Source organism: Pteropus medius, unplaced genomic scaffold (assembly GCF_902729225.1).
Source record: "Pteropus medius unplaced genomic scaffold, Ma_sr-lr_union100, whole genome shotgun sequence".
Taxonomy (NCBI): domain Eukaryota; kingdom Metazoa; phylum Chordata; class Mammalia; order Chiroptera; family Pteropodidae; genus Pteropus; species Pteropus medius.
The window spans coordinates 5,055,087-5,070,838 of record NW_024349796.1 but is presented as its reverse complement, the minus strand read 5'-3'; the positions used below and the strand labels follow the sequence as shown (position 1 = coordinate 5,070,838).

Sequence of the window (15,752 nt, the reverse complement as noted above, 5' to 3'; positions counted from 1 at the left end):
ACATAAAATACACCATGACAACCATTTTTAAGCGTACAGTTCAGTGGCATTAAGGACATTCGCATTATGGTGCACGCATCACCCCTGCCATCCCCACGACTTCTTTGTCTTTCCCAGCCGAAACTCTGTCCCCATCAAACAGTGACTCCCCACGCCCCCGCCCCAGCCCCTGGCAACCACCATCCTTCTTCCTGTCTCTGTGATTTTGATTATTCCAGGTACCTCATACAAGGGGAATCCTACAGTATTTGTCTTTTGCGGCTAGCATACTTCACTTAGCATAATGTATGTCCTCAGGGTTCATCCATGTTGTAGCACGTGCCGGGATTTCCTTCCTTTTTAAGGCTGAACCACACTCCCTTGCACGTGTGTGCCATGTTCTGTTTATCCATCCAATCGCTGGAAAATGGCACTGGTGTCGAGGTAACAGCTAGCTCTCCCCGCCCTAGCCAGGAGAGGGCTGGTGTGGATGGCAGAGGGGGACAGCCCCCAGGAGGTCCAGGTGTCGCTCTTGGCCTTGTCCTCAGGGTCAGTCACTGGACAGAAACGGAGCCTCACAGACCAGGACTTGCCCTGTGGCCGGGCTTTGGGGCATCTCATAAGGCTCGGACTCAACAGCTCTTCCTCCAGAATTACTTATGAAGAGGTGAAACTTTGAAAAGGTTAGGAATCCCACAAAAAAGGCAGAAAGTAAAACAATTATCTATAAGCCAAGGTGATGTCCAAGTACCATTATGATTAAAACTCCCGGTGGAGGATTCCCTTCACGCCATCCTATTGGAAAGAAAATGGCACCTCCCCAACATCAGCCGTGTTAACTTAAGGTCAGATCCAGAAAATTTTTGAAAATAAGTTCTCCTAATTCTTTTCAGGCTCATGTGATGCTGGTCGAGCTGCTTCAAATGCCATCAGTCTTCAAGGTCTGGGGTAAGTTTACGTAAACTGTCTTTGTCCGGCATTAGAGACTTTTGCGGGACGACCAAGAACATGAAATACCAGCCCTTCCTCAGCCACCTTCTCTGGCGCTTACGGAAGCTTCAGGAAGCTCCGGGCTTTCCCGCTCTCACCCAAACCCCTCCTGCTTCTCTCGCTTTGTCTCTTTGGCTCTGATCTTGGGAGAAAAGGGCAGGTCAGTTGCTAGACTATAAATAGACAGTAGTAGATCTGTCCCGGAAATGAAGAGATTTAAAGGACAGGCATATTACAGGCCTCTCACGGTCACCGCCGAAAGCAAAAGCATCTTCAGATCACCGTGTCTGGAGCCCTCACTGCTGGACTAACGGGAAGCCCAGACTTTGAGGTGATCCCCTCCCCAAGGAGCCCCTGTGGAGCCACCGTGGAGCCCTGTGGTGGGTTTCATAAGCTCAGAGCCGTCTCCCACCTTTGTGGCCTCTCTACTCGGGGGGCCTCTGCTCTGGGGCAGCCTCTCCTCCTTCCAGGACCACTGTGTCCTGACTGCCCACAGATTCCAGCCACTAGGCTTGCTCAGCTATCAGCTCTTACAGAGCGAGGCCTTACTGATCATCCCCGCACCTCAGCCCCCACCCCCAAACCCCCTGGGCACACGGGCCCTGGGGGGCGGTGTGTAGGGTGGGCGTCAGTACTGACTGAGGGGCCAGTTGGTGCCGCCTCACTCTGCACCACCAGCTTCCAGCCCTTTCTCTCAATTCTTCCAGGGGGCTCCCCTCATCTCCCTTGTCAGGCACTTCCTGTGGGGACCCCCAGTCTAACACTCAGGTGTAAGTGGATGAACTCTCCCACAGGATCTCTGGGCCCCAAGTAAACAAGGGCTATGGTCGGACATGCATCACAATGTCCAGAACATTCCATGACAGCCAAGGAGTCCAGGAACGTTCTAGAACAGCCTAGATCATTCAAGACACACAGATGACCTAGGGGCAGACAATCTGGCAGCTCTGATAGGCAGCCTCAAATCTTAGATAAAGTCTGGATTTGTATAATAAAGACCCAGAAATAGAACTAAACCGCCCTGTAAAGGCTCATTATCGTCGCCCTCCCAAGTCTCCCTGACACATCTTTGTTTTCTTCTCATTTCTCCTCCATCAGTCCCGCCACCCAGGGAGGGTCCCCGCCTCTAGCTCTGACCCCTGTGACCTCAGCTTCTGTCTGGCAGCTCTTGGCACTCAGTTGATGTTGGCTCTATTAATACGAGGATTGCTTGGTTGTCTCCCACTCCGTGTGCAGGGTCCCTCTGCACCCACTTCTCCATCCCGCCCACCGAGGGCCACAGCATGCGGGAGCCCCACAGATGCTTTCTGCCCCCCCAGCAGCTGGTGATCTCACTTCAGTGTGCAAATGAGACGGAACGACCTAAACCGTTCGCTAAAATCACAATTCTGTGGATCACTTAGACAAATTCTTGTCTTTTTAGAATTTCGGATAAACACGCTTCCTTCACAAATTCAGATGGTAAAGTGACAGTCACTCCACATGGCAAATGCAAGGTGGTTGTTAACGGGGTGCCCATCGCCACCAAGACGAAGCTGCAGCATTTGGTAAACTTCCCTGCGAGCCCACAGGATTTCCTAAGGCCGCCCAGAGAGAGCGCTAGAGTGGGGGCTGGGTGGGGCTTGGGGTTACCTGCCTTTAGTCCCTCTGCTGTGGTGACACGATAGTGACAATAATGATGTGTCACAGCTGTGGAGCCGGGAGAGCTGACTCCTCACCTACAAATAGAGGGGCCAATTAGATGAGCACCAAGACCCCGTCAAGCTCTAACGTTTGGACCCTTTAGATTTTTAAAAGCCTGCTATTGGGAGGGACCGCGTGGTACCCAGCAAACATCGGGCTCTCTGACCCCTCCCCGCACCCCAGCCCAAGTCCCCAGCACCACCGGGCTCCTCCTAGAATGGACTGGGGAGGGGACTGGGCTAGGAGGAGCCCTGTGGTGCTGGGGACTTGGGCTGGGTGTGAGGGACGCGTGAAGGACAAGAGCGGGGCTTCCGCAGAGTGCCAAGGGGGCCTGGCTCGCACCGGGGATTAGCAGAGTCCTTGTCCAAGGGAGCTGTTTGACGTGAAGCTTCCAGGATGGGAAGTTTCACAAGGCAAGAAACAGAGCCCCGAGGTCAGTGTGACCTGGAGAAGTGCGTGCAGAGCAGTGAGGCCAGGGGAGGCAGGGAGAGGGGACAGACACCCCACACAGGTGTTGCAAAAGGGGGGTCACCGGACGATTGCCAGCAGGGGCGGCCTGTCCAGCTTGCTTGTGTAAAAGGCTCTCTGTAGCTGCAACGCTCTTGTCCTTCACGCGTCCCTCACAGGTTATTACTCTGGTAGGAGTCTGTAAAGTCCTGGACGGGCCGGGCCGGTCCGTCTGGTCCCCACGGATCCCCAGTGCCTGATGGAGAATTGGCGCTTGGTGTGGAATAAAGAAGAAGCATGTGCGCAAAAGCGAGACGCCCCCTCCGCCCCTCGCTGACCGGCCTCTGCCCGCGGCGGGGCGGGGCGGGGGACCTGGCCCTCCTGGAGCAGGGGACCTGGCCCTCCTGGAGCAGGCTGTCCTCACCCCCTCGTCCGAGGGCCACGTCATCCCTCTGAGCTGACCGTCTCCTCCCTAGGACCGCATCATCCTGGGATCCAACAGCTCCTACCTGTACATCGGGTTTCCTTGGGAGCGAGGCGGCGAGGACTTGAGCAGGTTCGACTACGACTTTTTCCAGCTGGAGAGAGCGGCGGCGGAGGGAGTGAGTGTGGACAAGCTGGCTGAGCAGCCCCGCGCCCTGCCTGCTGGCATCCGCCCCGGGCCGCTCTGAAAAGCAGCTGCTTTCCTTAAGAAAACAGCCTGTTATCGTGTCAAAGTACAATGTATAGAAAGTTAAAATATAGTTTACATGTCAAAGACATATTTAATTCGTTAAACTATCTCCCTCAGAAATGCAGTAGAGACGGAAGAATGCCGACTGAGATGGCCGTCTCCCAAAGCAATGAACGGCCCTCAGGGTGATGACCCTCTACTAGACGAAAACCATCTTTGCCAATCTTGTACAAATTACTATCTATAGGCTCAGAGTCCGGGCCCTATCAGTAGTAAGTAGTAAGTACGGTCACTCCCCCTTTATCCGCAGGGATGTGTGAAGACCCCAGTGGATGCCTGAAGCCGCGGACTGTACCAGGCCCTGTGCATACTGTGCTTTCCCCCAAACGTACCTCTGAGAAAGTTTCATTTATAAATCAGGCATAGTAAGAGATTACCAGTGATAACTAACAATAAAATAGAACAATTATAGTGAGGTTCTGTAATAAAAGTTATGTGACTGTGGTCGCTCTCTTAAAATGTCTTACCGTGGTGAAGTGGGGTGACAGTGCCTACGTGATGAGACAAAGTGCGGTGAATGACACAGGCTGGCTTTGTGACAGAGCATCAGGCTACTGTCAGGGTTACTCGATCACAAACGCTATGATACCCTGACGGACGGTCGGATAACTGAGGTAGCTACCAAGTGACTGAGGGGCAGGTGGCATATGCAGCGTGGATACGCTGGGAAAAGGGAGGATTCACGGGGCGGGCCAGCTCCAGATTTCATCACGCAGCTCAGAATCGTGCTTGATTTAAAACTGAGAAATTGTTTGTTTCTGGAATTCTTCAGTTAGTATTTCCAGACCACAGTTGACTGTGGGTCATGGAAACCGTGGAAAAGTGAAGCCATGGGTAAGAGGCGATTGCTGTACATAATGGTACATTCTCCTGGGGTGTCAGAGAATCCTGACACAAGGCCCCGCTATGACATTTAAAGGACGGGCAGCATCCTTTTGTCTTATTTCCCTGTTTTGGATGATTTTTCTTGATAGTTCTCTCTTTGCACCTGAAACCTTTCTGTGGTCATCATGAGGCTTTGCCCCCGGGCACAGTGCCCGCTGCGTCTCCGCCAGGAAGTCAGAGTTGTCAGTCAGCCTGTTGTCAGTGCTCAAGCGTGCAAACTTGGCCCCTGGCCCCTGGCGGGGAAGCAAGCGTTTGTGGGTAATTCTTAATTTTGAAACAATTTCTTGAAATGTACAGAAAAATTTCAAGAGTAATGCATAGAACTCTCATACACGCTTCACTCAAAATTTCCATTTTAACATTTTACTATATTTGTTTTATTTTATGTGTGTGTAGAGATACAGGTATATATGTAATTTTTTTCTGAACTGTTTGAGAATAAGTTGCAGACGTGATGCTCCTTTATCCCTAAACACTTCATCGTATGTTTCCTAAGGAAAAGGTCATTCTCTTACGAAACTACAGTACAATGATCAAAATCAGAAAGTTAACATTAATATAAGATTATTATTTAATCTATGAATTTTACTCATATTTAACTAATTATTTTAATAATGTCCTTTATAAAAAAAATTGGGGTCCAGGGTCCAACCCAGGATCACGCCTCTCTGGTCTCCTTAAATCTGATGTGATCCATCAGGTCCGTCTTTGTCCTTTATGATCGTGACATTTTTGAGGAATAAAGAGCAGTTTTTTGTATAACGTTCCTTAGTTGGGGTCTTTGTGATGTTTCCTCACGTTTGGATTGAGGTTACAGGTTTTGGGCAAGAGCACCACTAAAGTGATGTTATGTCTTCTGTGTCAGGAGGCACATGGTGTCGCACTATCCATTATTGGTGACGTTAACTGTGATTGCTTGGTTAAGGGGGTCACTGCCAGGTTTCTCCACTTAAAGTTAGTAATTTTCTCTTTTTAAGTAATAAATATTTTATGGGGAGAGACTGAAATGTAGATATCCTAGACCTCATCACACTCTCGGCCACTAGTTTTATCACCCTTTGATCTTCTTTCTTGGATTAATTATTATGATGATTTTCGTCCAATACTGAGTTTTGGGTGCCACCATTTCTTCTATATTTACTTGAAATTTTTCAAACATAAGAAAAGCATTTTCTCTCCTACTTTTTTAAATCGATTCATTCATTTCTGTCAAGATGAACTCAATAGATTAAAATTTGTTGCTTTCATAATTTATTTTCATGTGCGAATGGTCCCGGACTTGGCCGGTAGGAGTCCTTCCACCTGGATTCTGCGTCCTTCTGGCATGTCCTCCTCATTCTTGAAGCTCTGGCTTACTTTCTGGCATAAAAAAATGCTCCAGGTTCATCTCGTGGGTCCTCAGTCTCAGCGCTGGAGTCAGTCGTTTCTCCAGGGGTCCTGATTCCTTTCGGGAGAGAACGACATTTGTAAGGCAGGACCAGGTGCTACGTGTGCAAACTGCTCTATAGCTCTATACTGACAGACAGATGTATATCTCCCACACATATTTATAGCTTTATCTATATCTGTGAAACCACGGTGCACACTGATACCTCACCTTGAATCTTACTGGTCTCCTTTCTGCTTCTCAAACACACTGAGCCCTTTTCTGCCTCAGGGCCTTTGCACTTGCTGTTCGTTTTTCTCCGCCTCTTCGGCTCATTCTCACCTTTATCACTCAGCTCTAATCCCTCCTCAGATAGATCTTCCCATTTCTTATACTCATCTAGGTAACTCTTTCTCACTTTATCACATTTTTAAATTATACTATTCGTTTACTTGATTCTTATCTATTTTTTCACATGAGAATGTAAGTTCTAGCTTAGATTTTTTTTTTTTTCTGCTGTTCATCCATTCATTTATATCTCCTTTCGTTCAACAAGTATTTATTGAGCTCCTACTATGCGCCAGACATGGTTCTAAGTTCTGGGGATCCAGCAGCGAGCAGAGCAGTGCCCTGCCCTCACGGAGCTGACAGGCGCTTGCTCACTTCTGCATCCCCACAGCCTGATTACACTGCCTAGCTGTGGGCCTTCAGTAAGGATTTGTCCAACAAATGATGACGAATGAGATTAACCACAGCGGCCCCCACATAGCACACTCTGTCCTGTCTGAGACCACTCCGACTCCAGGAGCTCCATGCCCTGGACATTAGGACCCTCCCAGGGGAGGGCAGGCCAGGATCCGTGTGCCTCACTCACCTTCTAACCCCATCCTGCACCTCCAGAAGCGGGGGGCCCAACAGCTAGAGCTGCTGATTGGCTGGAGAGATGGCGATGAGCCACGCCCAGTTCTGGCCTAGAAGAAACTACAGCCCGAGGTTTTGAGTCAGATCCGTCCCCAGGCGTCGGATGCAGGCTCCTGAGCAGCCTTCCCCTCCTCTCTCTCCGGCCCATGCTGGGCTGGGCTGGGCTGCGGGAGGAGCACAGCACCCACACTTTCTCCAAGCCCACCTGCTCTGCCTGAACCCGCCTTAACAGCCTGGGCGGGGAGCAGCGGGATGTACCCACACGTGTGCAAGACAGTTCCTCCCTTTTCCCTACCCTAGAGGTTTTTACCCTCCTCACAATTTTAGCAAAACAAATTGATTTGAAATTTACCTCCTCGCTCTTTTTCTGATGTTCATGGCCCAAAACAAATAAGACACTGCCCTACCAAGCGTGGTGCCAGAATACTCTGTCTATTCATTTATTTATTCACGAGGTGGACTGCACACCTGCCTCCCAGCCCAGGGCCAGTGGCACAAGGAGGCTGAACAGGCCCCAGATCCTGGGCTGAAGGTGCTCAGCACCCAGTGAAGCCTCGCTCGGGCAGACCGCGGGCCATTCCGGGGAGTGAGACCTCAGGGTGGAGAGCACAGTGTGAACCCACGGGCTGAGAGTTCCTGGCCGGGGTAGTGCCAAGCTGGCAGGGGCTTTGCTCTCCCACCATCTCCATGTTCCCCTCCTCTGAGCCACCGCCCCCCGCCCCCCCCAGTAGAATCCAAGTAAGAACGGGTTGCTCGCTGTGCCAGCTGCAGCTTCAGGATGAATCCCCAGACCTTCCTTCCAGCCACCTTCCCCCATGCCCCCTCCCAAGACGGTCTGGAGCCACCTTGGGTCCAGGACTCTGAGACCAAGAATGGCAACCGGAGGCAGAGAGCCTCCTGTCACGATGCTGTCAACACACATAGGTTGAGATGAGCAACTACTTAAATAAAGGCCAAGCAGCATTTTTTTCCTCCGTTTATATTTATGTTCTTTTTTTATAATTACATGACTAAATGAAGGAACCAATGAGTATATCAGTTTCTTCATGGCTGAACAGGACCCCAGAACAAAGGACTGGCTTTCACTTACGTTCTGATTTTTTCCTAGGCGCTGGGGACAGAGGAGAAGGGAAAGCGGATCCCAGTGTCCTGGCTGTGTTCCAGGACTACGTCAAACTGATGCCACTGGTTGCAGAAGCAAATCAAATGAGCGAGGAGCTAAAGAAGGTAAGAGCTAGAGAATGGCGTAATGTCAGGTCCGGAAAGGACCTTGGAGATCCCCTCACTCCCACGGCCCCCAAGTGGCTTCATGCCACAGACAGAGACAGAGAGGCCTGGAGAGGTGAGGTGCTTTGCCCCAGACCCCATGAGCTAGTGACAGAATCTGGGCCAACACCCAGGCCTTCCCAGCCCCGGCCACTAGGGGCCATTCCTTCCACTCTGGCCCACCACAGCCACCAGGACCACCAGGACCCCAGACCAACATCCCATCCCAGATTGTCCTCCAGGGCGGTCTCTCTGGGTGCCTCGGTGGCTTCTATGTCACCAAGAAGCCCCTGGGGACACGGGATCCCAATCACCAGGAAACTCATAAGAGACTTCATCACTCCGGTGAGGCTTACAGGTGTTGGTTCCCGGATATTGCTGAGGAATTCTGATGCTTCGTCATTTTTCCTGGTGGGAATTGCAAGGGGCCAGGCCTGGACCATCTTTTTTTAGAAAGTCTGAGCGTGGAAAGAACAAAAAAGAAATGGCGAAGATGCTGTAGGATGACAAATGCAGAATTATGTAGTGAGACGTGTTTCTCCCACCAGGAACTTAAAATGGAATTGAAAGTGAAGAATTTAGCGTCATCAGATTCCAGGGGCTGTGACCTACAAAAAGAGGTCATGGTGAAAGTGACCAACCAAAGGACTCATGAGGTGAGGCTGCTTCTGGGGACAGGCGTGAGCCTCCATAAGGGGTCCCGAGGAGCTTTCCTGGGGACAAGGTTAGTTTCCCTGGCTACAGCCTGTGGAGATCCAGCGAAGGCCCGAGCTGTGTTCCCAGTGTGAGCTGGGACTCTGGGAGACGGACTCAGGGGAGAGGGGACCCCTCCGCCATGTGTCCCCTCCGGCGTCCCTCTCCCACGCAGCACTGAGGCCTGGGGACTTTCCTAACTGTCCATGTCTAGCGCTTTTTATTTTTAACGTCACTCAAAGGCTTTAGCATCAGAAGGGAGCCTGGATGTTTATCTAACTAATAATGGTGTCCATGTGCGTGCGTGCACGCATGCGTGCGTGTGTGTGTGTGTGTATGTGTACATATGAGAGGGAGGGAGGGAAGAGTGTTGAGGGGAAATCTGCCATTCTGAAGCGATAAGAAAATCCCCACTTTCACTAAGAATCCAGAAAAGGCTGTCTCACAACCCCACTGGCTGACCTGTCCCCGTGTTTGGTATTGCCCACTGTCCCAAAGGTCCTTTTTAGGAACTTAAGACCCATTTCCCTCTCCCTCTGCCTAACAGACTGGGCCTATCTTTTGGTGTCCCTTGCATATGTCCCTTATGTCACCTACTGGAGCAGCCCTCTGGCCAGATGCAGAGGATGTGCCCCTAGTTCTCAGGTGACCTTCAAGTGGGCTGCTCCCTCCCAAGTCCTCAGCGAGTCTTGTAGGGAATGTGCGGCTGGCCACACTGGGGACCTTGCTGTCATCGGATGATGTGCTCTACTGAGCAACTAATGGAGGCTCCTCTGAGTTTAACTTTTCTGCTTATTGCCCTCAAGTTGCCAAAATTTTCTGGGTCAAGATCAGTTTTGAACAGCTTTTTAAAGTAGTGAAATATGACAGACACAGGGAAAAGACTGTACGTGCGCGTGTTCACGTTATATAGTGAAGACCTGGGTACTCGCCACTCGGTTCGAGAGGTTTTGCACTAGTGTCTGCCATTTGCTGGGGCCCCCAAGATCTCTGTGTGAGTGTAAGTGGCCCCAGGCCGTGAATGCCCGGGGGACCCCCAAGGACGGGCCACTCCGGAGCCCAAACTTCTGAGACTTTTCCCTCCTCCTCTTCTCCTGGGGTGGAGGAAAGGGGACACATGTGTCTTAGTCCATTCAGGCTTCTATAGCAAAACACCAAAGACTGAGTGGTTCACAGAGCAAACATTTCTCACAGGTCTGGAGGCTGAGAAGTCCAAGGTCAAGGGGCCAGCTGCCCCGTGTCTGTCGAGAACCTTCTTCCTAGTTCCTAAGATGGCCATCTTCTCTCCGTGTCCTCAGATGACGGAAGGGGCAAAGAAGCTCCCTGGGGTCTCCTTCACGAGAACACTAATCCCATGCCTGCGGGCTGCACCCTAATGACCCACCTCCTAGTACCATCACGTTGCGGGGGAGGCGCCAGCATTTCAATTTGGGGGGGCACATTCAGTCCATAGGAGCATGTGTGATGCTGGCTCACCTCACACTCCCAGTGTAGTTTTCAGGGGTCTCAGTGTGATGTAGGAAGGTCTCCTGTAAGACCCCCTGACCTGGGGGGGGGGTCAGCATTGACTTCTGTGCCATGTCCCATGAGGACTTTAGAGCTGAACCCCAGCGTATGCGCTTTTGTTTGTTTGTTTTCTGACAAACGACATCAGGGCAAAGGAGCTTTGCCGATCCGATGTTCTGCGTTTCTCTCTGCGGCCAGGTTTGCTTTGGCAGTTTCCTACCATCTTGTCAGATCTTATTTTATGGAGATTTTTAATTTTTAAAGACTTTCTTCCACGTAGTTCTGTTTTTCACTGTTTAGTTATTATTATAACTTAAAGTGATTTGACAAACATTTTATTTGGCCTTTTTTTTTATTCTTAGCAGAAGGGTTATCTGAATGACACAGCCTGCCACTACCGGAAATAGAACACGAGACAGTGTTTTCACACTTTACCCTTGAGCATGTCATCTGGGAAAGCTGAGGCCAGGATACATTTTGAGACACTGTTCTTTTCCTTTAATCTAGCATCCCTGTCTCAGTCAGAGACGACCGTTTGACAGGACTGCTTCTGCGTAAACGACTCTGGGCTCGCTTTTAAGGGACTGGGCACTAATTAATTTCGTGGTGATTTTTTCTCTTTTCTCATGCAGAGATTAATCTTACTGATCGGTCACTTTCAAGGTTGTCCATTTTTACCTTTTAAAAGTACCAGTGACCTTTCCTCAGAAGAAGCCCTCCCTTCCTCAGGAGCCCTCTGAAAGGCTGGTAGTAACTTCCAGTAGTTCTTGGCACGCTTTGTGTGCATGTGGGTTTTGAAGGCCGAAAGACCAGACTGGTGGCGAGCAGCAAGGGGCTCCAGGTACAAGCGGGAGGGCACTTTTGGGTGGTGGATCCTGTAAATGTCCCTCCGTGCACCCGCCACCCCAGACCACAGGGGTAATGAGTGCAGCGGCAGCTGCAGGGAGGAGACATGTCCCCAGGGACTTTGGTGTGACTTTTAGAGTCACGCATCACAGACAAGTGCAGGAGCAAGCCAGGGCCGTGTGAGGGCTGGCGAGGGTTTTCTCATGGGAAATGCTGCCAGCTTGCAGCTGCTTTTCAGCAATGTCTGCCCGACAGCTGTTGGCTCAGGTGGAAACGCATCCAGCCAAGGAGCCTCTGTGCCAGCCTGCAGGTCACTCGAGGATGGAGGGTCGGCACAGCTCCCCAGCCTGTTCCACTCAGCCTCGCTGACCTGCCAAGGATAACATCAGTTTTACCTATCACAGGGCCTACGACCAGATACCACGAGTAATGAGACAGTGCCTGAGTTCATTACCTACATTCCCATTATCTTAGTTTTCCAGGGTCTTTAAAAGCCCACACTGACTAGAATCCCTGCTGTACTCTGCGAGCAGTTTGTGCCCCAGCCAGGTTCGCAGTCTTTATGGAGAGTCTGGGAGAGACTCTGCTTTTATTTGATACTATACAAACAGAAAATGAAGTCTTTTGAGTGGAAGGTCTTTTTAATGGAGATACATAACACTTGAAAGAATGACATATCTGTTAGTTTTGGGGTTTGTTTTTTTTTTTCCAAGTTGCTCAGAGGAGTTGGAAGTTTTACCTGGTACCTACTTCTGATGTGACATTTATGGTCAAGAAAATTTCTCACTGGAGCCCCTAACTGTGGCTTATGCTTTTGTCCTCTCTCAGTAGCCAGCATTGGTACAGAAGCCCCGTCCCTCACCCAGTGAAGGGGCAGACAGTGGCGGGTTCTCACCCTGGATTTTTCTGCTCACTAGGTGTGGCCACACAGGCTTATTACTTGTAGTGCTGTAGGTCTCAGTTCCAACGTGGACCTCACCAGGCTGAAAGCAAGGTGTTGTTGGCTGAGCCTCTCTGGAGGCTCGGAGAGAACCTGTTTCCTTGCCTTTTCAAACTCCTAGAGGTCACCAGCATTCTTTGGCTCATAGCCATCTTCCTATATCTTCAGAATCAGCCACATGGCATTTCTCTGACCCTGCTCGTCACATCTCTCTCTCTCTGACCCTCTTTTTTCCCCGCCTCTTCCACGTTTAAGGCCCATGCGATTATGTTGGGCCGACCTGTATAAATCAAGCTACTCTCTCTATTTAAGGTCAGGTGATAGGCAACCTTAATCCCCCTTTGCCATGAAAGGTAACATATTCACAGGTTCTGAAGACTGAGACATGCACACCTTTGAGGACCGTTATTCTGTGTAGCACACGCCCCAAACCCTCATTTCTCCTGGGAGAGTTCTAGCTCTTTCGTCGTCTCCTCGAGTCATTTCCTGGGATCCAGCAATTCAAGCAACGCAGGAGTAACGGGTCAGGAATGAGTGTGGTGCCCTCGAAGGAGCTCATCACAGCTAAGTTTGATGAGAGTGTTATGTGGTCTCAGGTACCCCAAAACCCAGCCCATTGGAGGGAGCATGCTGGGAAAAAAATCATAGGAATGGATTATTAGAGCAGTAAATGAAATAAAATATCGGTGACCTACCTTGGTGTTTCCAGGTGTGGATTTGGTCCAAAGCCAAGTTTATCAATAGGAAATTCCTCATGGAGGAACTTTACCAGCGCTTTCTAGATGGAGAAGACAGCCATGTAGTTCAGGAAGATGACCCATTCTGGGATCCTGTCCAGGTCGTCCACTTGGGCTCTGCTCACATCTGGCTCCAGCCGCTTGCCTACTGCATGAAATTCGAGGAGCAGGCGGAGTTTCTGAACTGCGAGGGCCTGGAGGAGGCAGTGCTGCATATCCACATAACCCCCTGCTCCCCCGCAGGACGGTAGGTCTCTCCCTCGCCCCTCTGCCTGGTTCTGTGTCTGTCGCACGTAGAACACTCAGAGCAAGCTGAGTTCTCCTGCAGGGAGTGGTCAGCTTGGAACCTCGAAGAGGTCATTCATAAGACAAATTAATGAGCTCATTCATTCATGATTTGGCCTCATCAAGTCTGATTTTTACGATGGCAACCAAATCAGCTGACCTGAATATCTAAAATCCATGCCCAGGAGCATTGAAGCAGCTCAGCACTGCCCTGGGGACCAAAGGAATGAGTGCATCCTGCAAGGCAGCAGGAGTAGGAGGAACCTTGGACAAGAACCAATGACCTAGGTCGCTTCCCAACGATGGGCCCTCAGAGCAGAGCAGCCAGGTGTGCTGTAGGCCCTTCCCCCACAGCCCTCCCTGGGACCCTGAGGTATGGCATGGCCACATCTTTCCCATGCTGACGAGGCCCAAGAGTCAGAAGCAGAAAGCACACCCATCTCCGCCCCTGGCAGAGGCTCAGATCTTTTCTTTGTCCCTTTTCTCCAGGTAGGCACTGAGGTGTCTTTGTGTGCTAACTGGCCTCCTACGCTGGTCTCTGACCTTTCTGTGGGTACAGGCTTTGTTGGAGCTCTACTCCATTACCTTTTACCCTCCTTTCAGGATATCTCGTTTCCTCTCTTTAGGCTGTAAGCGGTCTAGGCAGTTTTTATAAAAGCTCAAGTCTCTCTGGAAATCCAAGCAGAGGCTGGCGGGGCGGGGTCTGGTCTGGGTGCCAGGGTCCTCAGACACCCAGTGCAATCTTTCTGTCTTTGTGAAGAGGAAACAGGCTCGAGGAGGGAGCAAAAGACCCACAAGGTCCTATGACTGAGAGACCAAGCTGACCACCGACTCACTGTCTTTATCGGGACTCTGAGCGACTTTCTGGTCATTTGGCTACCTTAGGCCTCTCGGCTGCTGGTTTCATCCCCCATTGCAAATTAATAAGGTAGCATTCTAGTTTACAGAGCTTAGCCGATGTCAGCACGGTCCCGTCGGAAAGCTGTCTGAATGGGTTTCTGAGGTGTCCACAGTTCACCAGGGAAAATACATTGAGAGGCTGTATCTGGGCAGCAGCTGGCTTTCCCTGGTAGCAGCCCCTCTGCCCCCGTGGGGACCTACCTAGATCGTCACTGCGCGTTTGGCACCCACGTCTGGGTGCATATTGCATGAAGCTGTTATATTCCCGTCTCTTCCTTGAGAAGGTCTATGGACCTGGAAGCACCAGCATAGAGTGGGCTCTCAGTAACTGTCTCTTGAATGAATTCTCCAGCTGGATATTTTACCTATTCTTCCTTCTTCAGTGAACTTGGCCATTTCTTAAGGAGTCTACATAATCCCCTTTGACATCACAATCCTAACTTGCTTGGGTCCAGGCTAACCTGGGATCAATGTTCACCTCTTCTGTTTCTAGAGCCTGTGGTGAGGAAGATGTGGTTATTGACCCTTTGGAGCTGCTGGGCAAGAGGATGGATTTCCAGATTCGCATTGTGCGGTGCCTTGGCGCCAAGTGGCTAAAGGAAGATGCAGAGCGGGGCATTCAGATGGGGTACCACCGGCCCGCCCCGCAGAGCCGCTGTGCACGAGCCACCCACCTGTGGGCCCCGCGGGAGGGACTCTTTCCTCAAGTTTTAAAAATGAGTTTACGTGAAATTTTCTTAAGTTTCTCCGCTTGCTCAACACCAAAATGACTGTTTCCCCGCCTGTTTAATAGAAAGAGAAGCCACATGTCCCTCTAGGCTGGTGGACCATGGTCAGTGTGTACTGACCCTTCTAAGCTACTGAAGCAAACAGAGCCATACATCTTAATTGTCAGAAAAAATATCCAGTAACACTATATTTTCTAAGAAGAATAACTCTTGTTTTGTTTTTCACTTGGAAATGAAAGGGCTGTATTACAACACGTCAGAAGCACCAGATAGGCTTAATTAGGCTAAAAGGATATTATTAAAAGATAAAGCAATAAAGACTTTGAAGGACAAAAAAACAGCCCCCACAAATGGAAAATGAATTTCAACTTTAGACTCAGTAAAAACTATCAAAACCCTTTTCATTTTTTGTTAGGCGTTTAATATCATCCCTGTAGCGATACTCGTGTTTATACCTGAGGCGCTGGAGGTGGCATCGGGACAGTCAGAGGTCATCCTTTCTATCTAACAGATGCGGACTCTAATTCTTTGGCTCATCTGATCCTTTTCTTTACAAATGTGTCCCTCCTGGTTTTATATTTTGTTTTCTGTTCTTTCCTCAGGTACAGAATTTATAACCTTCCATATACTTTATATACCAAGCCTGTGTGGAAGATTATGAATCCCCAAATCGAAGAGTCTGTCCAATTTACAGCCCTAAATGCATCTCAGGAGTTTCTGAATTATTTACAGACAAATGCTCTCGTTGTTGACTTATGGGGTCTTCAAGGTACCATGTTACTTTTTCTTCTGCATGGCACATTCTTCAGTCTGTACCATGTCGGTATATCCAGGGCTGCAGAGCTGG

General features: G+C 50.1%; 1 protein-coding gene across 1 annotated transcript in view; it reads left to right on the top strand.

Annotated features, from left to right (window-relative positions):
• Window positions 1-15,752, top strand: part of LOC120619306 (kinesin-like protein KIF28P) — a 63,444-nt gene that overhangs the window by 40,584 nt on the left and 7,108 nt on the right. Inside the window, exons 12-20 of the mRNA XM_039883630.1 lie at window positions 345-502; window positions 873-927; window positions 2,393-2,516; window positions 3,576-3,716; window positions 8,109-8,231; window positions 8,819-8,926; window positions 12,965-13,239; window positions 14,671-14,805; window positions 15,508-15,724. Coding sequence (XP_039739564.1) covers window positions 345-502; window positions 873-927; window positions 2,393-2,516; window positions 3,576-3,716; window positions 8,109-8,231; window positions 8,819-8,926; window positions 12,965-13,239; window positions 14,671-14,805; window positions 15,508-15,724 — 1,336 coding nt within the window. The remainder of the gene's footprint in view (window positions 1-344; window positions 503-872; window positions 928-2,392; window positions 2,517-3,575; window positions 3,717-8,108; window positions 8,232-8,818; window positions 8,927-12,964; window positions 13,240-14,670; window positions 14,806-15,507; window positions 15,725-15,752) is intronic.